The sequence below is a fragment of the Schistocerca cancellata genome, chromosome 11, assembly GCF_023864275.1.
Source record: "Schistocerca cancellata isolate TAMUIC-IGC-003103 chromosome 11, iqSchCanc2.1, whole genome shotgun sequence".
NCBI lineage: Eukaryota > Metazoa > Arthropoda > Insecta > Orthoptera > Acrididae > Schistocerca > Schistocerca cancellata.
In genome coordinates this window covers 106,422,554-106,447,231 of record NC_064636.1, presented here as the reverse complement: position 1 = coordinate 106,447,231, position 24,678 = coordinate 106,422,554, and the positions used below count along the sequence as shown (strand labels likewise).

General features: G+C 41.0%; 1 protein-coding gene across 5 annotated transcripts in view; it reads left to right on the top strand.

Annotated features, from left to right (window-relative positions):
- Positions 1–16,646, top strand: part of LOC126108990 (zinc finger protein ZFP2-like) — a 70,641-nt gene extending 53,995 nt beyond the window's left edge. For 3 of the 5 annotated variants that reach the window (XM_049914389.1, XM_049914387.1, XM_049914388.1), the window contains one exon: positions 12,769–15,646. In XM_049914389.1, the coding sequence (XP_049770346.1) occupies positions 12,769–13,990 (1,222 nt within the window). In that variant the 3' untranslated portion in view covers positions 13,991–15,646. Of the gene's footprint in view, positions 1–12,768; positions 15,647–15,670 lie in introns of those variants that run through there. The other 2 variants (XM_049914391.1, XM_049914386.1) reach the window with 2 other exon arrangements.
- The last annotated feature ends 8,032 nt before the right edge of the window (positions 16,647–24,678 follow it).

Here is a 24,678-nt window from a genome sequence, read left to right as displayed (position 1 = left end):
TTAATCACAATTTGAAATGATGCAGAGATTTGTGTACTGATTGTTTTTATGCAGTTTTCAGGATAAATATCAGGCAGAAGTATTTTTGGAGGTATGAATTAAGTTTTGGTAGTGCCTTATATTGTACACCTGGTTTCTGTCAGTGAGGTAATGACACAGTTCTTCAGACAGTCTTAAGTCACTGAGACCCTTTTCTTGTATGGTTTTAAATATAGGCCTTTGCCGATAGCTTCCATGGTCATATCATGCATTTTAGCTTCTTGTAATTGCTTTTCGGCATTTTCGGAATTCTTTACTGCTTGAGATATGGCAGTGGCTCCCCCCTCCCCCTGCAAGTCGTCAACCAGTGGCTGTAAGCCCAGCAAATGGAGGGATTAGAAGTAGAACACTTCAGCCAGATGTCTTTGGTATTGGTAGGACCCTGGGCATTTTAACAAGCCGTTTCCTTCCTCCTTTCTGGTTCAAAGCACATTTTGCCAGTCACCACTAATTCGATGCAATTTCTTAAACATGTCATAGGTATTTTCTTCTACTTTATTGTGTGACAAACTGCTTTCATTATTCGTTTGAAAGTTATTCCAGTACCCAACTTCAGTTTGACACACATTGCCTTATCAGCCACTAATGCAGTGATACGTTGTCCTATACCAATATCCTTCCCTTGACTTATCTCTCTAGCCTCATCAGTGAATATTTATTATGTCAAGGGGCATGCCCTTTTTATGTTACCTCCCGAAATTCACTTTCAGCTATGGCTCAATAGCTAAACTTCGCAGTAAAAAAATCTCTGCATCATTTAAAGTTGTGATGTAATGTCATTCACACTGAAAGAACATTGGTCTAAATTAAAAGAAAAGTACTTTCCTCCAACACATCTCAGCAGGGGATAGTGAAGCATATCACTTATATACACTTTTGACACGATAAATAAATAAAAGTGAATATTTGGTCTGCAGTATGATAATCTTTATTTGTAGTGTAAACAGTGTTGTGTTCTTTGCATGTATTGTCCAATACTTCAAATCCTTTCTCACCATAAGCTAGGAACTCTTGCAGTTTTGTTCAAGGGCCACAGAAATTGTATCCAGAGATACAAAGTTTGAATGGAAGATTCTCAAGAATAACACCTTCACCTATCTGGATATGTTTCCTTGCATTCATGTCACACTACTGCATGGTTTGAGGTTTACTTTCCTGATTGCATAGAAAAGTGTGTGTGTCTTCCCCCAATAATTGGGCTTAGTTGAGAAACTGAGCCATTTCAACAATGCCCTGTTCCCTCAATGTCTTAGGACTTGCTCTGTGAGGAACACCTTCAGTTCAGAACTTTTCTGTAATTCCTCTATATTCCTCTGTGACATCAATAGATTTCTTCTTAATTGTGTGCTGAGTAATGCAGTTATACTTCTCAATAATTTGTGGTAGTATGTTCAGCCATTTGTACATACATTGAAAACTAAATTGCACCCACATTCAGTTTTTATCATCGTGTTCAACAGTCTTGGCCTTCAAACGGGAGGTGGCTGAATAGTCGTTAATCCCATATTGTTCCATTTGTGCTGTTGTAAAATTCACCTCTATAATAGGTTTGAATAGTGTGGGAGAACTAATTTGTTCCAATCTGCAACAGACTACGTGATGATGTGACTTTCTAAAAGCTTAGATATGATCAATAATATTATGTTCTTTTGACCTGCATCCCTTGAAGCAGCTGAAGCTGTAAGCAGTCATAATTTAGCTATCATTGCATTTGGAACATCATAATGTATGTACTCTGGGGGTAGATTGTTCAGTCTTTAATGCTGAATTTCAACCAATTTACCTGCACTATGTGCAGCTGCTAGTGTTGATTTAATTGCATTCTCGTATTTGTCATTTTTTGAGATTTTCATTAATCCTTTTGGGGTCTTATGTGCATTGATTATGTGTAATATTTGATATGTTTGTACACTTTCAGGGTATCCTTTTTGATGTTTTCAGTTTTCAAGAAGGTTGACTGTAATAGAAAATGCATTCTTTCAAATTCCTTATCCCCAACTCTGCATTCTCAGTAAACATAATGAGTCCATACCTAACATTTGTGGTTTTGGCCTGGTGACCCCACATGTTTGTTGTAACTCAGGATTACTGTAACCAGTAACAGTCTTTACTGTGACTTCTTCTTCTTTTCCTCCTCCTCCTTTTCTGCTTCTGTCAATAGTGTGTCACAGCACTTTCGACCTTTCCTATTGCATTAACTTAGTGTTGATTATCTCAATTTTTCTGTCAGATAAATGAATGTGCTTTGCGCTCTCTGAATGAATGTGCAACATGTGTGCAGCTTTACTTCTAGTCTACAGTATGCTGATAGTTACTTTTTGATAGAATTGCCTAATTTTATCTATAACCAGAAAGCCATACTGTGAGTTATTCCAGCAATCCCCAAATGTCATGAATTCATTGAGTGACATGTAAGTTCCTACATGTGCTTGGTAAATATGCTTTAAATTCAGATTGCCCTGTTTGAAAGCAATAATAAGGTTTGTGTTATCCTGGGCCATCTGCATTGAGATCCTTAAGGAAGTATGTCTCTCTGAAATAAAATATGTAAAATTGCACATGGTGACCAAAGCAGAAATATCTACAGAAATACCCGATTTTCCACAAAGACGTCACCAAATATAAATTTGCTGTTTGGCTTTTTTCTGGTGTTGGGATATCACTGCTTCTGCTGAATGTCTGATATGTTACTCCCTTAATTCCATGCAAAATCTCCTGCAATAGCTGATATTTTTACTGAAACAGTTTCTCATAAGAATATATACATGTCGAAGCAGACTCTCTCAGGATATGTCAACAGCATAAGAACCAGATTATTTTCCCCCAGCATGGAGGCCCAGTTACAAAACCGTGTAATATCGGGAAGTATGATCCATTCGTATTGTTATTCTGGTTTCAACAATCATTGCAGGATCAGTCACTTACAACAAGACCCTTGTAACGAGACTTTTTTGTCCACTTGGTTATGGTGTTACCTGTTTGTTTGCATTGGAATGTAGGGGTTTTTATAAACTGTTTCTTATAGCTGGGTATGTTAACAAACTTGAACAAGATTCTAGTTCAGTGCCCACACGTTTCTTAGTTTCAACTCCTATATCATGTGTGTCTGTGTATTTGCCATGCCAGCTTTATGGATAGAAACAGTAATCCTGTGTTCAGACGTGAGCTGAGTTGGTGACTCTTAGCTCACAGCGCCAGGCAGTGTTGTATTCAGTCACAGGACGTTGACCATGACCCATATGGTGCACGATCAGTCTACTACTGTGGCTACCTCAGGCACTGCCCACAATGAGGTTGACCTCTCACTTGTGGTTGAGTGGGAAGTCATTCCAGTGTGTGGGCGGCAGCAAAAGACTTTCCGAGGGGCCAATCAGAGAACCTCCCCACCTCATCTGGTGAATAGATTTCAGGTGATGTCTGTGGCTGATGAAGTCCATGAGCCAGATGAAGTCGCTTGCCCTGTTTCGAAGGAAGCCTCTCGACCTGGAAGATCTGGGTATTCACGGAGGGTGGTATTACTCATATCTGGGAACTCCAATGTTAGGTTCTTAATGGCACCCCTTAGGGATATGACTTCAAAGGAGAGGAAGGAATCCAGTGTTCATTGCTGTTAGTAGTTGTTTACCTGGGTGCGAAATTGAAGTAGATAGTTACTGTGAGTTAGTACGTGTAAAGTTTATACTTGACAACCAGAATAAATTAACAATTGGTTCCTTTTGCCGATATTCTGACTCGTATGATACAGTTTCTGAACAATTCAAAGGAAACCTGAGTGTCATTTCAAATAGGTACACCATCCATACAATTATTGTTGGTGGTGACTTCAATCTACCTTTGATATGTTGGTGAAAATGCGTGAATGTTGGTGGTAGGCATAAAATGACATCTCAAAACATACTGACTGCCATCTCAAAGTTATTCTGAACAGTTAGTTCAGGAGCCCACTCAGTGTGATAATGGTGGCAAAAACATTGCCTGCTTTAGGTCTTCTGTGATTTCCCTAAATTGCTCCTGACAAATGCTTTGATGGTTCCTTTGAAAGGGCACGGCCGACTTTCTTCCCTAATCCAATGAGACCAATAGACCTCGCCGTTTGGTCTCCTCCCCGAACAACCCAACCCAACAGAGCCTGACCTCTTTATATTCCTGACCAAACAGGGAACATGGTGGCAGATACAGGGATTAGTGACTACAAGGTTGTTGTAGCAAGAGTGAATACTGAAACATCGAATTCATCAAAAATAAATGCAAGATGTATGTATTTAAAAAAGCAGATAAAAATTCGCCTGACACCTTTGTAACAGTCAGTCTCCACTCCTCAAGATCTGAGTTTGTAAGCTTAGACCAGATGTGGTTTAAATTCGAAGAAATAATATCGATTGTAAGTAAGAGACATGAACGAAATAAATTAATAAGAGGTGGTACTGATCCCCCAAGGTACACAGAGCAGGTCCCAAGACTATTGCAGAAAACGCATGCCAAACTTAAAAGAATGCAAAATCCTCAAGATTGGCAAGGTTTTACAAAAGCAAACTTGAGTGAAAGAGAGAGTTTTATTAGCTTCCAAAACGAAACTGCCTCGAAATCTGGCACAAAACCCAAAGAAATTCTGATTGTATGTAAAGTATACTAGTGACAAGATGCAGTCAATACCTTCACTGGATGATAACAATGGTGGCTGTTATTGATGACAGTGCTACTGAAGCAGGGTTATTAAAGATGGTTTTCCTAAATCCCTTCACAAAAGACAAAGTAAATATTCCAGGATTCTAATTGAGAAAAACTGCTTATATGCGAAGCTTAGATGTGGAAACCCCCAGTGTAGCGAAGCAGCTTAAGACACTTCAGAAAGGCAAGGCCTCTGGTCCAGACTGTATACCAGTCAGGTTCCTTTCAGAGTATGCTGATACAATAGTGCCATACTTATCAGTCATATACAATTGCTCAACTGTAGAAAGATGCGTTCCCAAAGACAGGAATCTTGCACAGATCACACCAGCACCCAAGAAAGGAAAAACAAGTAATCCGCTGAAATATAGCCCCTATCACTAACGTCAATTTGTAGCAGGATTTTGGAACATACACTGTGGGTGAAGACCTCTAGGAACATGATTTATTGATAAATAGCCAACATGGATTCAGAAAACACGATGCTTGTGAAACACGACTAGCTCTTTATTCTTATGTAATAAATAGTGATACAGACAGATGATACCATATTGGTTCCACATCTTTAGATTTTCAAAACACTTTTGAAACTGTTCTTCACAAGCAACTTTTAATTAAATTGTGTGCCCATGGAGTATACTCCTGGTTGTGTGAATTGATTCATGATTTCATGTCAGAAATGTCACAGTTCGTAATAACCGACAGAAAGTCATCGAGCAAAACCGAACTCGTACCTGGCATTCCCAAGGATGTTTTATAGGCCCTATGTTGTTCCTGATTTACGTAAACGATTTAGAAGACTATGTGAGCAGCTCTCTTAGATTGTTTGTAGATGAAACTGTTATTTACCTTCTTGTAAATGATGATCAAAATGAATTGCAAAGTGATAGATAAGACACCTATCTGGTGCATAAAATGGCAATTGACTCTAAACAGTGAAAATTGTGATTTCATCCAGGAGTACTAAAACAAATCCATTAATCTAAAAACTGTAAACACAAATATATAGGGATGACAGTTATGGATAACTGACATTGTAACAGTCACATACAAAATGCCCTGCGGAAATCAAAGCAAAGACGATTTATTGGTTGAATGCGTAGATTATATAACGCGTCTCTTGAAGATACTGCTTACGCTACACTTGTCAACACTCTTCTGGAGTATTACAATGCAGCGTGGGACATGGAAAAGTTCAAAGAACGGGAGCTCCTTTCATATCATGATGAAATAAGAGAGATTGTATCACCATTAAAATACACACAGAGCAGTGGTTGTCTTAAAAAAAAAAACCTGTTTTTGCAGTGGCAAGCCTTTCTCATGATATTTCAATCACCACATGTCAGAATGTGAAAATATTTTGTTGGCACCCGTGTGCATAGGGAGAAATGATCATAATAATAAAATAAAACATAACTTGCATGGGAAGATGTTAAGTGTTGGTTTTACCCGCACACGGTTGGAGAGTGGAATAGTAGAGAAGCAGACTGGAGGCTTTTCGATGAGCCTGTGCCAGGCTCATAATTAAGAATTGCAGAGGAATGTTAGATGTAGGTGACTATTATTCATCATTGTATATTTTCAAAACTTGTGCAATTAGGACTTTCATGTGGTGTGGCTGACTATTGTCTCGGAGCCAGAGGTGGCATGCAACTTGTTTACATAATTTCTGACAGCATTCTCAATAAATTTTCTAGAATACAACAGCAACAACAGCAGGTTTCCCCAATACCTTATACTCAGCACACCCATTACATCATACTGTTGACAAAACCTAAATTCTGCATAGAAAATTTAATGCTTAGCACAAAGATTTAAGAATAGCAGACAATTGTTTTTGATAATAAGTACTTGCATTCGATGCCTTCATCAGTCTGTAAGGATGCAACCACTGTGAAAGAGTGCTGTGCACAGATCTATAAAAAAAACTTACAACCTCTTGCTGATGTAATAGCAACAAACCATGATAGGTATAGGTAAACCAATATTTGAACATTCCTTGCATGGGCAGCCATTTTAACAATTCTGTACATATGCAACACTTTATACATGTTAGTTGTAGCATTGTGAAGTCATGGGTGCAGAGGCATAAGTTGCATGGGGCAAGTGTTGTTTCATACAAATTGCTGGAGCACAGAATGGGAGGTGCTACATGCATAATTAGTAGTACCACAATGAGGGGGCAGGAGGATCTACCCACTCTTCAATGCATTTTACCCATTTACCCAAAATCTCCCTCTTAAAGATTTCCCCCCTGGCCTGTTTCCCCCCTGGCCTGTTTCCCCCCTGGCCTGTTTCCCCCCTGGCCTGTTTCCCCCCTGGCCTGTTTCCCCCCTGGCCTGTTTCCCCCCTGGCCTGTTTCCCCCCTGGCCTGTTTCCCCCCTGGCCTGTTTCCCCCCTGGCCTGTTTCCCCCCTGGCCTGTTTCCCCCCTGGCCTGTTTCCCCCCTGGCCTGTTTCCCCCCTGGCCTGTTTCCCCCCTGGCCTGTTTCCCCCCTGGCCTGTTTCCCCCCTGGCCTGTTTCCCCCCTGGCCTGTTTCCCCCCTGGCCTGTTTCCCCCCTGGCCTGTTTCCCCCCTGGCCTGTTTCCCCCCTGGCCTGTTTCCCCCCTGGCCTGTTTCCCCCCTGGCCTGTTTCCCCCCTGGGCTGTTTCCCCCCTGGCCTGTTTCCCCCCTGGCCTGTTTCCCCCCTGGCCTGTTTCCCCCCTGGCCTGTTTCCCCCCTGGCCTGTTTCCCCCCTGGCCTGTTTCCCCCTGGCCTGTTTCCCCCCCTGGCCTGTTTCCCCCCTGGCCTGTTTCCCCCCCTGGCCTGTTTCCCCCCCTGGCCTGTTTCCCCCCTGGCCTGTTTCCCCCCCTGGCCTGTTTCCCCCCTGGCCTGTTTCCCCCCTGGCCTGTTTCCCCCCTGGCCTGTTTCCCCCCTGGCCTGTTTCCCCCCTGGCCTGTTTCCCCCCTGGCCTGTTTCCCCCCTGGCCTGTTTCCCCCCTGGCCTGTTTCCCCCCTGGCCTGTTTCCCCCCTGGCCTGTTTCCCCCCTGGCCTGTTTCCCCCCTGGCCTGTTTCCCCCCCTGGCCTGTTTCCCCCCTGGCCTGTTTCCCCCCCCTGGCCTGTTTCCCCCCCTGGCCTGTTTCCCCCCCCCTGGCCTGTTTCCCCCCCCCTGGCCTGTTTCCCCCCCTGGCCTGTTTCCCCCCCCTGGCCTGTTTCCCCCCCCGTGCCTGTTTCCCCCCCCGTGCCTGTTTCCCCCCCGTGCCTGTTTCCCCCCCCGTGCGTTTCCCCCCCCGTGCCTGTTTCCCCCCCCCGTGCCTGTTTCCCCCCCCCGTGCCTGTTTCCCCCCCCCCGTGCCTGTTTCCCCCCCCCGTGCCTGTTTCCCCCCCCCGTGCCTGTTTCCCCCCCCGTGCCTGTTTCCCCCCCCGTGCCTGTTTCCCCCCCCGTGCCTGTTTCCCCCCCCGTGCCTGTTTCCCCCCCCGTGCCTGTTTCCCCCCCGTGCCTGTTTCCCCCCCCCCGTGCCTGTTTCCCCCCCCCGTGCCTGTTTCCCCCCCCCGTGCCTGTTTCCCCCCCCCGTGCCTGTTTCCCCCCCCCGTGCCTGTTTCCCCCCCCCGTGCCTGTTTCCCCCCCCCGTGCCTGTTTCCCCCCCGGGCCTGTTTCCCCCCCGGGCCTGTTTCCCCCCCCGGGCCTGTTTCTCCCCCCCGGGCCTGTTTCTCCCCCCCGGGCCTGTTTCTCCCCCCCGGGCCTGTTTCTCCCCCCCGGGCCTGTTTCTCCCCCCCGGGCCTGTTTCTCCCCCCCGGGCCTGTTTCTCCCCCCCGGGCCTGTTTCTCCCCCCCGGGCCTGTTTCTCCCCCCCGGGCCTGTTTCTCCCCCCCGGGCCTGTTTCTCCCCCCCGGGCCTGTTTCTCCCCCCCGGGCCTGTTTCTCCCCCCCGGGCCTGTTTCTCCCCCCCGGGCCTGTTTCTCCCCCCCGGGCCTGTTTCTCCCCCCCCGGGCCTGTTTCTCCCCCCCGGGCCTGTTTCTCCCCCCCGGGCCTGTTTCTCCCCCCCGGGCCTGTTTCTCCCCCCCGGGCCTGTTTCTCCCCCCCCCCCTCCTGGCCTCATTCCCTCCTTATTAGGCCTGTCTTACACCCCCTTGCCCCCCCCCCCCTCATTGACCCCTGTTGCCCTCTTCTTATAACTCCCTCCTCTTGCCCCGTCATCTGCTCTTCCCCGTTATCTGCTCTTGCCCTGTCACCTGCTCCCCTCTCACATTATCATGAAAAATTATGGGAATTCGTTTTTCTTGACCAAATACACGCCCTGGTTAAGAATGTCTAAGTCTTCCACGTGAAATGTAGTGGCTGTTGAGAAGAAAGACTGTGCATTGCCTGAAACGTTGTTTTATCAGGACAATAGCTCCGCATTGCAGGAATTTTGCTGAAAGAAACCTGCGAAGAGGACCGATGTCAATAAATGTGCTAAAGAATACAATCAAGAATTTTGGAAAAACAGTTGAAGTCCGTGATGCAGCAGGAAGGGGAAGATGTCCCATTTCCATTGCAGTTGTTGTTGTTGCTTTTAGCTATGGCCAACCATGCAGCAGATGCCTCAAATTGTGCAGAAATTGATAGAGTTGTCACAGAAATCCCTCTCTCTCCTGGTTTGGAGTTCAGAAGTTTTTTGGCAAATTTTAGACTGGTTTCTCTATAAGAATTGGAATGTGCTCCAAAAGAAGCCCCAAGATAGCTACAATGCAGTGACTTTGCTCTTAGTTTTTGGCATGAATAGAAATGGGTGACATGTGGCTTAGGAATATTAGTTGGAGGGACAAGGCACATTTTACTCCGTATATGGGTTTCTCTTCTACCACAAGTTGTGTAGGAGCACCACACTCACATTATGCATCCATGTAGTATGGTTTCACAAGTGCCTTCATTCTCAGTACGTGTTTATTCGAGACAGGCACCTCACAGGCCTGTTAGATGTACAGTGACATCTGCACTTCATAGGTACCTTGTTATGCAACAAATTATTCCAGCATTTCAAGAACACAGCAGTGTCTGCACCATCATTTTCATTCAAGAGTGGGGTGACACCACATGCCAGTTACCAAGTGATAGACACATTTTGCAATACCTTCAGTATTGGTCACATTTTTTAAGATGTGTGGCTTTCACACAGTTTGACATGCAGTAAATTTAGAATGAAGGCACTGACGTCTCACAGACATACTATACAAGTTCTGTGATTATCATTCAGCAGGCGTTTTGTATCAGCAGTTCATGTTTATTCTGATTATTGCTATGTAATAATTGTGACTTCTGTTAGTTTCTTGTAATGAAATTGCACAATATTGGAGTGTGTGTGACGTCCATCTCACCATTCAAAACTACCAGAAAAGACTTATTATTCTCCATGAGTTGTGAGAGTAAGTGAACCATACTTGAACATACATTTTGCATAAATGATTGATAAAGTTCTAGATGACAGTCATATTTATCAAGATTACCTGATAGAAACTGGTGGTACAAATTCAGAAAGCAAACTGGATGGTGGTGGTGGTGGTGGTGGTGGTGGTGGTGGTGGTGGTGGTGGTGGTGGTGGTGGTGATGATGATGATGACAACAAGAGAGAACATAGTCATATCACCATGATTACAGCTTTTATGGTCAGGGAAACTCTTCAAAATGGAGAAATGTACAACCACCAAACAATGTTGGTATAAGACAGTATAACGTTGCTCTTGTGGATTCCTGGCCTGTGAATTAGTGGTAAAACATTGGGTAGAACTCCAGACGTTCCTCAAGTAAACGGGTGTACTTTCCACTAAAGATATTTTAGATGAGATTTAACAATGATAAATCAAAATTTTGATAATATAAAAACATATTTAAAAGAGTAGATCTTACGTGCATGATATTGATGTTTCTGATATTATAGCTTTTATAGGTCTTGTATTCACAGCAGTCTGCAAATGTAGCATCAAATACATTGACAATCCTTTCGTAGTAGGTGGAATTAGATGTAATATTTTTCACAGTACAGTAAGAAACTGTTTCTGTTCAAAACTGCAGCGCCTTAATTTGAGACTTGAGAGAAGGAAGGAAAGGAAATAAGATAGAAACGAATGAAATAAAGGCAACTGCCAAAGTGTCAAACTTTTTCACAGATCTACTGCAAACCATCAACATGTTACTCTCCAGGCTGTACTACATGTGTTGATAAAATGGTTGTGCATTTCTGTGACCACTGTATGATAAGTTTATGGGTGTACTTGCCAAGAAAACTGCTGAAGTGGAGGGTAAATATTAAGTGTATGACAGACACCAGGACCTAGTACTTACATGTCTACTTGCTGACTTGTAAAAAGATTGGTAATTAACATCCAAATTTACTTATCCTTCAAGTTTTCCAGAATTTCTGTATCTTATTCTTATGAAAGACTGGCACAGCACAAAACAGATACTTAAAAGTTTTATTTCTGGAATCATAAGAAGCATAGGGCAGTACTTATTTGGAATGTTATTTGCATTTTTCCCCTTGTTCCTTATTAATATTCAGCTGCTTCGTTTGCATCTGTATGAAAACACATGTTGTAACTAGTTGAATGAAAAAAATTTAAGACAATATTTAGTGATTCATTTGTTAACTTACGAAATCTGACAAACACAATGTCAATTCAGTTAAAAAATTGTATGATTCCAGTTAAGATTTTAAAAACACTCGAAATTTGCTATATACCATGCCAAGGAAAACTATCTGTATCGAAGACACTGCAACATAATCAGAAACTACTATCAGGATAGAAGGAAAAACACTGGAGCATGCATGCCCTCAAGAGTTTGCAATCTTCAGTTCCCAACATGATGCACATAATGTGATGCTGAATGGTGTCACATTTTCATTCTGTGGGAAAGGATTTAATGGCAGGCAGATTGATGGGAACTGAATACTACAGGGCCATCATTGACAGTCAGTAGAGTATGTTAGACTGCACTGTGTCTGATGGGTGATGATGTGGCCATTGATATGCATGTCTGATTCAGTCAGGGTTGTTCTCGAATACCACATGACCAGATGTTGGGAAGATGTACATATACGATTATTAATGAAGCAATAGAAATGAATTAAAATTCCTGCTGCAGCTGGGACTCAAACCCAGGTTTTCTTGCTTGCTAGGCAGAAACGCTAAGCGTTACACCACCACAGCAGTATGGTTAACATTGCTGCCTGAACTATCCAAGTTGAGTGCCCTCCCCAACACAAACGTCAAATCATATATTTTGCTTATTTTCCCTTACATTGTCACAATTGCCAGGTAGATAAAGGAGGGACTTGAATGTCTCAGGGGAAAATGTAATTATAATGTGCATGTATGTTTCAAAATGACTATCTGTAAGTATACTGGCTAATTTATAACTGTTTCCATCCTTCCAGAAAGTATTTCCATTTGCTCAAGGCTTCACATAAGCTGCAGTGCCAAAACCACATTCATAGACTGAAAGTATCTGTAAATGTGTGTCATTCACATTCATTCATCTCTATGCAATTTCTGTTTTGAATTTTTTTTAATGATGACATTGTTTATTGTAATGAACAGTCATTACCCACCTGACTGACAACTATACTAGATATCCAGTAAAGATATTGGTGCTTGCAGTACTTCTTGACTCACTAGGAATCAAACGGCAAAAATTCTGTCTTATTTGGAGAAATAAATTATCTGTTGGTGGTTGTACCAATTTCTTTCCAAAGGTGTTTTCAAAACAAAAGTACTTGCAGAGCTGTTATGATGGAAGAGGAACACCAAAAGAATTATAACAATTAAAAGTTAATTATTTTAAGTATGCAAAAATTCCAAATAAAATCGTCAGTGATTATTATTGAATTTTCTCTGGTTATTTTCTTTTTACCCACCTTTACTTCATCAGTTCTTTCTTTCTGGTAGAATATTATAATTTTAAATCGCTAATATTTACTCAGTTTGTAATTTTGTATGCTCGTATGTCTATGACTTGTGGCCTATAGTCCTGGAGGTCTGGACTCTGAAATATAGTTTCTATGCCTTGTATATATCAATATTTAACATTCTCCTCTTAACTCCTCAGATTGATTCAAATTACTGGTGGGAGCTGTGGCATTTCATTTGAAGAAACTGTTCACCATGGACTGGTCAAGAATGAGCTGGAGAGAGACAGAGAGAAGTCAACACACGAGTGTGGTACTCATACACAAGAATTAACCATGGATGAGGATATCTCGCTTAGCACCAGATTTGAATGTAGTATGAGGGAACAGGAATTCAATGTATTTATTTGTGATGTCTGCTTACTGTGCTTTACTTCAAAATACAGACTCAGAAAGCATGTGGTCATGCACATTGATGGCATGCAACCTCCTACGTATGTTTGTAAATCCTGTGGCGAGGTATTTCACAGTAATGTTAGCTTGAAAAAACATTTGAGAGTGGGTGAGAATTGTCGAGTCCTAACAACTGGCAATCATGAGAAATATGGCTGTAGTGAAGAACACGAGAACAGTAGCCTCTCAGACAGTGAGCCAATAGGTTCTCTCACAGAACACACTGAGCAATCTTCAGATAAGGAATCTTCAAAAGCTTCAAAAAAGTCCTTTAAAGACACACGTAAACCACGTATGACACAGAAGCTGAGTGGTTATGGAACTTTATCCACAGCTGGTGCCCATGGTGTTAGACTTACCACAAAGAGACCCCACAAATGTAATATTTGTGGCAAATTGTTTGCTGTGCGAAGTAATCTCAAGAGACATTCATTAATTCACACTGGACTGAAACCTTACAATTGTAATATTTGTGGCAAATCGTTTGCAGAGTTGGGTACTCTCAAGAGACATGAATTAATTCACACTGGACTGAAACCTTACAAATGTGATATTTGTGGCAAATCTTTTGCTAGAACATGTTCTCTTAAGCAACATTCATTCAAACACACTGGTGATAGACCTCACGAATGTGACATTTGTGGCAAATGTTTTGCTCTGACTGGTGATCTCAAGAGACATGCGTTCTTACACACTGGGCTGAGACCTCACGAATGTGGTATTTGTGGCAAATCTTTTGCTATGTCATGTGACCTCAAGAAACACGCCTTCTTACACACTGGGCAGAGACCTCATGAATGTGATATTTGTGGCAAATCATTTGCTAGGTCAGTTGATCTAAAAGCACATTCGTTATTACACACTGGAAATAAATCGCACACATGTGATATTTGTGGCAAATCTTTTTCAAGGCCAGGTTATCTCCAGAGACATGCATTAACTCACACTGGAAAGAAGTCTCATGGGTGAGATATTTGAGGCAAATCTTTTGCTGTGTTGTGTACTCTCTGGAGTCATGCATTACTTCACATCAGAAAGAAGTCACAAAAAGTGTTGCTTCAAGCTAATAGCTTTCTCTGGTTGGTGCCCTTCAGGCTTATAGAATAAAGGATATGACAGTGAGACATTAATTATGTAATGCCTGTGAAATAACATTAAAATGTGCTAGGACTGTGAAAAAATATGCAATAATGTGTACTATAGAGGGGTCACAGATAGTGTGACAATATAAAAATCCATAACATGAAATGTCATGAAACTGTAGTACTAAACTGTACACTAAAGTGAATCAAATTTGTTTTTCTCATTTACGCTGCTATTTTTCCTATTGGATAAATCTTTAAACTGTGTCAGTAATTGTAAGTACCTCAAAGCAGGCAAGCCCCTGACCTCCATGTTTTGTGATATTTTGAGCCCCAGCAACTTTCTGCAGATGTTCACAGTGGCAGCATACAACCACCCAACCAGCATCACTTTCGAGATGCTAGTTCCCAGCCGTCAGACCAGAACAATCTGTTCTTTCTTACAGTCACTTATGTCAATAAATTTACATGTTTGCAACTCACATCATTGCTAGAATAATTCCTTGTTGATCTTTGTTCTGCTTATATACTCGTACTCTCCTTACTGCATCATGTGCCTGCAACATGTGGCATTCAGTCTCCTGGTCGACTGTGTTAATAAAACTTGTGCTTGTCAATGCATAGTCACACAAATGAGTCAGTTGGTAAAGTATGCAGTCTAACAAGTTCATCATGGTTGTTTGCCCATTACACCAATTCACAATAGCTATATTTTTGTGAAATTCCTAAGCTCTGATCATGAATCAGATATAAGATATATAAGTGTTACGCACCAAAGCTCTTAATTATTTATTTAGCATTTAGCACCACAGAAATTGTAATAGGTAAACATTTAATGATATAGTTTGATTCCAGGTGTTGGTATACACAAGAACAACACTTGGGAGAGCTCAGAATGTGATTACTGGTTACTGAATTTAATCCAGTTGAATAATATTTATTGTACTTAATAAATACATCAAATGAGCATTCTTATTTATTGTTTCTTGTGTTATTTTAAGATTTTTCATTTTGGATATTTTTCTTACTTTCTGTGAATAAACATGATGTTTTTTGGAGTTCTGTAAATAAGCTTTGTTTTTAAGTTCAGAATGATTTTTATTTTTGATATTCTAAGTATTTGTTATTAGTGAAAGTGGTTTAGTATGTCTCATCATACCTGTAACAACTTAAGATAATTATCATTAAGTGATTGACATTGTGCTGGCCGCGGTGGCTGTGCGGTTCTAGGCACTTCAGTCCAGAACCACGTGACTGCTACGGTCACAGGTTCGAATCCTGCCTCGGCCATGGATGTGTGTGATGTCCTTAGGTTAGTTAGGTTTAAGTAGTTCTAAGTCTAGGGGACTGATGACCTCAGATGTTGAGTCCCATAGTGCTCCGAGCCATTTCAACCATTTTTTTTTATTGACATTGTTCAGTTTTGCTAGACTTTAACAATAACACTTTTTAGTTATGTGATTACATTTCATTCCATCTTTCTCATTATGGGACAACTTCAACTGCTGTATAAATTATTCGTAACTGGTTACATCAACATACACTTGTATTAAATTTTATTTTTCAGTAAAAGGAAAGCACAACCAGGTTTAAGGGCAGTTGGATCGTCCCATACCGACAATGTTAAATTTAGTGACTTGGCTTCCCTGTATTTCACGAACCATTGACATGAAACTTTTGATGGACATTATACTGTGTGTTCTGAGTCTACTGAACTGTAATAATTGCCCTTCAGCCACTGCTTTTGGAAAGGCAATTGTTTAATTACGTGGTTGACATTTTGTGTATTTTTTGTACATTATCGGAAATAATTTTAATTGTACATAACATTATGTTCTTTTAGTTTAGTTGCCTCTGGTTATGTATGTTATTACTTCCTAAAAATCTGAATACTCCATTCAAAGTGGTTTCTGAGATTTAGGGAAAAATGCAACAGAAAATGTAAATTTTCAGGAACAGCTTCTTAAGTTTCAAAAGACTACTCACTTAATATATGCTTCATTTTTTATTTTTAGTCAAAGGCATCCTGCACCATATTGTAGATCATCCTCTTGACCTTTTTCCAAGTTCTTTTTTTCTTTCTGGACCTCTTTTTCCATTGTAATGCCCATTAAGGACAACAGTCCTCTCTGCATTTGTTACTGAAAATACACTACTAAATGTGGCGACTATACATCATGAATCCACAACAAAAAACAATAAAAATTGTAGGAACATATTAAAAAAAGCACCATAGTATGCTAAGGAACGGTAATATAGTGTTCATCTGTATGTCAGGTGTAAACAGGAAATGAACATCATATTTTGTGGTTGTGTGGATAACCAGTAAAAGAAATTGATCTCCTGACCGCAGTGGCCGTGTGGTTCTAGGCGCTTCAGTCCGGAACCCTGCGACTGCTACGGTCGCAGGTTCGAATCCTGACTTGGGCATGGATGTGTGTGATGTCCTTAGGTTAGTTAGGTTTAAGTAGTTCTAAGTTCTAGGGGACTGATGACCTCAGATGTTGAGTCCCATAGTGCTCAGAGCCATTTTTGAAGAAATTGATCCATGGAAACAATACATACCCATAAATACATGAATGTAACTGCTCCTAATAAAAACAAACTAAATAAATCACAACTGATGAACAACCCATTGTATAAGAACTGTCAATGGCAAGAGAGTTGTGGGACATGGGATCCAGAAGTGCATGAGAATTGAACGTATTGTTGAATAGGGAACGAAGTATTGTGCTTAAAGATAACTGACTTGTCTTTACTTCCATAATCTAATGCTCTGCGGCCACTAACACACTTAGAGACATACTGCCCAAGAGAGGGATCGAAGGCATGCCGAATCAGATCAAAACCCGATAGCCAAGAGCAAGTCACATTGGTCCCAGGTATGCTCTATGGCCCCATGTGACTCTTCGCAGATACCTGATTAGTTGGAGCAGCGTTTTCTAGCTTTTCCTAACCAGCAATGCTTCTGTGAAGTGTTGCATCTTAACATTCTCTTTGTGAGCATGGTATGCATGTGAAGAAGGCATGCACTGCTGACAATATACAGAAGTAAATAGTACAGAACTGGCCTCTGCCTAGCCATAGCTCTACAGCGAAACACAGTTCAGTTATATAAAGAGATACCTTTGAAAAATTAGAATTCTGGTTAAAATAAAGCTTTTCACCTTGTCAGTTGGTACACAATGCACACTTATTTCCCCCTCCATAGCTGCAGGTTACTGATCTCAAAATTACAGACATATTTGGTGAATGACTGAAAATACTCCTTTGGATGAGTAGCACTTGCTAAGGGATGCTTTGTTCTAATCAGAGTAACAGAAACATTGCTGAACGTAGTAAAACAGCGGACAGTGATATAAAGCTTGTAAGAATTTTATAAAAAATAGTACAATAATTTATTGTTTGAATTGGTCATTTTTGGTTATTGTAGAAAAAAATGTGGCCAACTGAAATGATGCAGTGGTGTGATGGTGCAGTGATGAAAGATGTACCAAAAGTGTACTGAGGCAGCAGGGACAGCAAGATGCATCATTTGGGCAGTGGCGATTCTGATGCAATGGTGATGGCTGAGCACAGTGATGGAGTGTTGTGGTCAGAAACGACAGCATTGGGGCACCAAAGATGGTTACAAATTTTGAAGATCTAACACTCCATCAGTGGGGTGTGTCAGCAAATCATTGTGGGGTATTTCGATGCAAAGGAGATTTAGCTTAATAATATTGCCAACAACCTTTTTTTTTCAATATACTATGTAGTTTATTGTATGAAAGTTAATATGTCGATATTATTGAAGATTAATGAAGATTTCGCTTGTGCAGTAAGTTAGGGCTCAGCTTCTATTGTAATCCTATCTGAATGATAGCGTGCAAGGTGTTAACATGCAGCTGTGTTGCATGTGTGCTATACAAAAACATCTGTAAGGTTTTGGTTACTTTCGAAGTAGTAGTCAGTTATCACAATTCCCTGTGTAGTTATGAAGTCGTACTGGATCGAGTTTTGAATTTCCTAATGTTGCAGTTCTAGCTCAGTGGCTATACTATGGATTTATCAATTGGTAGCCAAAAGATTGTCATCAATGTGAGTCAACTACATGTGCTGGTATACTAAGATTTCGTGATTCTGTGTAACAAAGAATATAGTCTTGGAGAGATCTTTATCGAAGCAATCTGCATCAGCCTGATCAGGATTACCAAATTTGTCTTCAACACAGCCGCTCTCATATTAAATCACAGTACAGCAGAGCATTGTTGGAACAGGATGAACCATTTCTCTAATGCAATGAAGGAGAACTAAGTCAACATTAAAAGGTAGAGGAACTAGGAAACACGGTATAGTTGTTGCTTTCAGGATGCAAGTGTCAGCAGTCAGGTGGAGGCAATTGCAACAGGTTAGCTAGGTTCGATTGCTTCGCAATCAAGATGATTAATCGTCAGTATTTATAGTGTGTTGACAGATGCTAGTTGTTTTGAACCTTTGCATAAGTTTACAGGTTCGTTATTCTTTCGAAAGTGAGTAATTCTAACAAGAGAACCTCCCTATCGCACCCCTCCTCAGATTTGGTTATAAGTTGGCACAGTGGATAGGCCTTGAAAAACTGAACACAGATCATTCGAGAAAACAGGAAGTAGTTGTGTGGAACTATGAAAAAAAATAAGAAAATATACAAACTGAGTAGTCCATGCGCAAGATAGGCAACTTCAAGGATAGTGTGAGCTCAGGAGCGCCGTGGTTAGCGTGAGCAGCTGCGGAACGAGAGGTCCTCGGTTCAAGTCTTCCCTCGAGTGAAAAGTTAACGTTCTTTATTTTCGCAAAGTTATGATCTGTCCGTTCGTTCATTGACGTCTCTATTCACTGTAATAAGTTTAGTGTTTGTGTTTTGCGATCGCGTCGTAAAATCGTGCGATTAGTAGACGAAAGGACGTGCCTTTCCAATGGGAACCGAAAACATTTGATCGCAAGGTCACAGGTCAACCGATTCCTCCACAGGAAAACACATATGATATATTCTATACGACAATGGTGACGGCATGTGCGTCACATGACAGGAACATGTTGTCGACCCACCTAACTTTTACACTTGGCGAATGGGTAAAAAGATTCTTCTACCTTGCCTGATTTAGGTTTTCTTGTGGATGTGATAATCACTCCCAAAAAAGTGATGAAAACATAAGAGTTTGTCACATAAACTGCAACAGATGAATGCAACAGTTTCACAGTCGCACAGTTTTCTCTGTGCTCCGTCAAAATGTGTTTTTAACGTTGTCAAATTTTTTCCCTGTGTAGACCGTCAAATCCTGCATATGTCCAACCAAATCTGAACATGTCCTGGAATTTTGGAGAGCGAAGTTGATTATATAAAAAATTAATCTTTTCACTCGAGGGAAGACTTGAACCAAGGACCTCTCGTTCTGCAGTTGCTCACACTAACCACGGGACCACGGCGCTCCTGAGCTCACACTATCCTTGATGTTGCCTGTCTTGTGCATGGACTAATCAGTTTGCATATTTTGCTTTTTTTTTTTTCATAGTTCCACACAACTTCTTCCTGTTTTCTCGATTGATCTGTGTTCAGTTTTTCAAGGCCTATCCACTGTGCCAACTTATAACTAAATCTGAGGGGGGTGCGATGGGGAGGTTCCCTTGTAAGAAGTAGGGCTGAATACTCGAGCACTAAATTCCCAGCTAATGGCGAAACTGGTGAAGATGGTAGTAATAGTCATTTGGTATACTTTTAGGAAGTATAGAACAACTAGTGGCCAGACATATGGCAGAATTAACTCGACAGTCAACAAAACAAATTTTCAAATGTGTGTGAAATCTTATGGGACGTTACTGCTAAGGTTATCAGTCCCTAAGCTTACACACAAGTTAAACTAAATTATCCTAAGGTCAAATACACACACCCATGCCCAAGGGAGGACTCGAACCTCCACCGGAACCAGCCGCACATTCGAGTCAACAAATGTGAATAATATACCATCGTTGTATTAATTCTATACTTTATGGGGAAACCCAGAGTGGGTTTCTATTCCCACTTTTAGGGAAATCTAATGGAACTGGAACCACATTTTGGAAGTATAAAAGATTAATATAGCTTGAATATGGAGATGTTAAATTTAGGATAGCTTTGGAGCCAGTAGTCTCAACCAATAGTGATAGTCATGTCAGTGTACTATGGGAATGAATAGAGGGCTTAATTGTCATGAAAGTAGGAGAACCAACTTCAATTGTCTGTAACAAAGATAAAGTTGAGGGTACTGGTTAAAAGTATATAAGGTATTAAAATATATAGGAAGGTGCAATAAGAAAGGAGGTGAGCTAGTAAGGCAGTTGTAATCAACTTCCAAGCTCATAACCTCCCAAGCAAACTGGCCTTTGGTGTACCATATAGGGTAGTCTTTTTTTATGTGATGAGCTAAAAACAGGTATTCACAAAAGTCACTTTTTGAAAAAGACTGTTGTGTTATAGCTATTCAGGGACCCAACATATCCGTGCTAGTACTAATTAGATTAGACAAAAAGAGCAGTTGCAGAACATGACAAAATCAAAAGAAAAATAGAAATACAGACACAGGAAATAGGTAACATAATGCACCACAATTACTGCAGCTTACATTGAATCATAAAGGGATGTAAAAGGAGCGACTGGGGCTTGTTGCTAGATGAATCCAGCGTTTTTCATCATGTCATCAGCGTGTCAAAGTATAATGAATTCTACAAGTGGTAGGAATCGAAGTGTGTGTGCTGCTGCCATACAATATTTGTGTCTTGAAGCCATAGATATTTATTCTGCTGTTATAAAAGTACATAACAGTTAATGCAATGTGAAACCGAGCAGAAACGCCCATGAATAAGTGGGTTAATAAAATGCCTTAAAAAAAGCGAAACATTTAAAGTTCTGTGCAGTGATGGTGAGCAGTACGTTAATTTTGTATGTGTACAAGACATTGGGTTGTGTTCAGCTGCATAACTGTTTAAAGTGTGCTGTTTGTGAACGTAAAACTCTCCATGTATCAGTGGAAATGAAAGGGGGACAGTAGTAACCTGTATCAATAGTGTCTGCTTAGTGACAGATGGGGAAGCACAGAGCAATGGAACAGTGTACATGAAGCATGCTAAATGTTTCCATGAATGGTCATCATCAGACGAGTATGCATTCACGTAATGAAAATAGCAGTGCCTAACTGGCAGGTAAAAAAACGTTACTGGAGGGACAAGTGCACAAAATTGGTGAGTATATGAGCATAACTCATAACATTGGTGGCAGACAAATATGAAAAAGACTTCATTATTCATATTTTTCTTGAAGGAGTGGGCAAGATTAAAACTGATGCAGTACAGGTGCATCAGCTGGGATCTGCTTCATAAAAGTGATTCTGTACTGCTGAGTGCCACGTTCGATTCAGTGGAGGATGTATACAATGTCCAAGGTCCCAATTTGCACAACAAATGCCAGGTGATGAGTAGTGTAGGACAAGTAGGCTCCAGTATTACTATAAAAACATCCTAAACAGACAGATACCCACTGGTAAACCAGTTTTCGCAGTTGAAACAATGTGGAACATTATTGCCTGTGTACACAGTGTTCAAGGCAGTGTCAGTGGTAGATGAAACATAATGAGTCAAAATAACACAGTGGTGCTGGAGAGAGAATAACCCACTCAGGCCACACACTGTTTAAGTGTCCAATAGCGAACATTGTGTTCCATGTCTTGTGTATGAGAAGAGGCACTACAACTGTAATTGAGGCACTGTAGTTCTCAGTGCGCAAGTGAGTCATGTATGTTTTTCTATGACAGCAAGATCAAAGATGGCAGAAAGACCGTAGTACAAAGACGATTCAGAAGTAAGTGCTTTGACCAGATTGGTCATGTGAACCCGAGGAACAACATTTGTTTGCGCTGTTGTTGGCTCAGAAATTATGCCTGTGATTTTAGTGGAAGTCTAAATATTGTTGTCAAAGTCTGCGCTTGTATTGGAGTGATCCAGAACATTCCCACCACAGTCAATGCCAACAGATCCTCAGATTATAAATCTGTATGCTAGAAAAATAGCCAACATGTCGAAATCAGATCTGAAGCGGTTCTATTGTGATGTACTTCGGCTAGGTATGTCTACTGATGGGAAGAAAATTCATCTTTTAGTGGATTCATGGTGTTCTAACAAAGATCTTGCATTGTCTCCTTGCAAAGTACCTGATGGTGAAGTTCTACAAAAAGAACTGGTACCTGAAAGATGTCCAGAAAATATCCAGCCTTAGCATATTCATTTTTTCAGACACTAAAAATCTTATGTTTGTTACATAACAACTCGATCATTATCGAGACACAAGAACACATTAGGCATCATGATAGTTTTCTGGCGCTGCAGGCATTTTCCGTATGTCAGTTCAGCACTTCTCATTTAAAGAACTTGATTAAGTATGCTTTTTATAAGGGTGAATACCTGGATGAAAAACCTGGAATTTGGGTAGCATCAATGGATTGTTGCTTCTATTCATTGACAAATGATGAGTGTGCAATGTATGAGGCTATCGCTTTTGTAAAATGTGCCCATTGTGAGCAGCCTTTCTGCTCATCTCACTATTTATTTGATGAATTGCACATTGATTGTCTTTTGTAATAGATTTTGTTTGAAGTCAATACCAAGTCACACACGTTTTACATCCCAATGTATATTGTTTCTTTTCACTGAATTGTTCCTTTCTTTATATTGAGATATCCAAGTTCTTACCATGCATTGACACATGTAAATACTTGAAAAGGGCATTCTAGCAATTTTGGTGTCACGTTTCCAACACTTTACTGATACTTTGTGGGTCCTATAGCTCCTAACTGCTTGTTGTTCTGCTCCCAATGTTTCACAGTTTTTGTACTTGTGACATAAGCTTTCAGAAAATACATGGATTTGTGGCAAATTGGAGAGAAGATTTACGTGTCAGATGCCTCCTTTTTCAGGTAGAGAGAGACTACAGTCAATTACACTGCAATCTGCAAACAACTGTAAGTGACCAAAACTTGTGGACGAAAGTCAATGTGATAGCACATTAGATATCTAATAGGCAAGTGCTTAACTTTCAGTCTGTAATATCAAGTAGACGCTCTGAGTATCAAAATACTCGTAATATCAACAGGTCTCAAGAATCATTTCCTCAGTAATAGATATTGATAGGCAAATATACATTTAATTAAGAGGAACCTCAAATATATATAAGAAAAAAAAATAAGAAGAAAGATTGCTCTGATCAGCTACACTAACACGTGTTGACTTGAGAACTGCCAAGGCATGTATATACCAGTGCGGGTGATGTAGAATAATTAGCAACAATAGGTTAGAAGTAGGTGCAGTTGGCGTTAGATGGCAAACGTTGAGTTATTCCAAAGCTACCAGTAACATATCTAGTAATGTAAGATGAAAGTTACACACTTGGAACTTTAAGTAATTTCACGTATTTTACGTTATTTTATAAACTCTTTCTTAGTTTTCAAATGTTCTTTTTATTTCTGCATTAGTTTTACGAATGGTTGCTGTTAACATGATTTGTTACTACATGCATAATATGAAACATTGTATGTCGGTATGGTTAACGAATATGTACAACCTGTTTAAACTTTCTGGATTAACAGGTCAAAAATTCGTTGCAATGCATTTAATTTAATTGCATTGCTTCAAATATTACTGCATCTTGTAATGCATCGACATATTGACATACTTACGTCTGTTACCTGACACCTTTAACCTCCCTATTTAGCAGAATTCCATGTGGACAACTACAAGCATGCCGCATATTGCTAACATACTGTAAGAAAGTGGTAACATTTCCATTTGGCGTCCCCAAAAAAGTAGGTACAAAAGAGGCTGCAGGGAAGCTGTTTGCAGTGTTTGCTACAGATGCTGCAGAACTAGCTGTAGGGTTTCCTAAAAAACTTGCAACAGTCCTACAGGCTTTGTGCTCAGTTTATTGCCTTCGCACCTATTATTCACACTATTCCTGTAGCTCTAATTTCAAGGTAAGTGTATTAACTTGTTCCTCTGTCATTCCCAGCAGCAGCTACTTCCGTCACTCTTGCACTCGAATCGCTCCAGAATGTGTATAAGGGTTGGTTATAAAATACGGGAGAATAGTTATTTAAAAACCACGTAACTTTGACAAAAAAGGTGACAAAATATTCTCGCAGAGAAGCGGCGACAGAGTGTAAGTATGCGTGGCTAGTGGGACTTAATTTATGTTTTCGACAGGGAAGTGTGCACCGGTGGCGACGATGACTACAGCAGCATCGACGTCAATAACAGCACGTCGACGGCAGGGACGATGACCAGGACTCTTGGAAATGGGCATAGATCCATGGTGTCCACAGAACTCTTGTTGGAAGGAGGGGTAACGTTGGCAGCGGTGGGTTGGGTGGGACTGGCACCCACAGCAATGTGGTGGCACTGCGGCTTAGAGAATGTGCCCACGTGGGAAAGGTGCTGTCTGTGGCCATAACATTGGGGAGTAGCAGCCCACCCAAGTTCTCATGCGGAGCAGCATATGTGGATGCATCTGAACCACAAGAAAGGTTGGGAAAACGA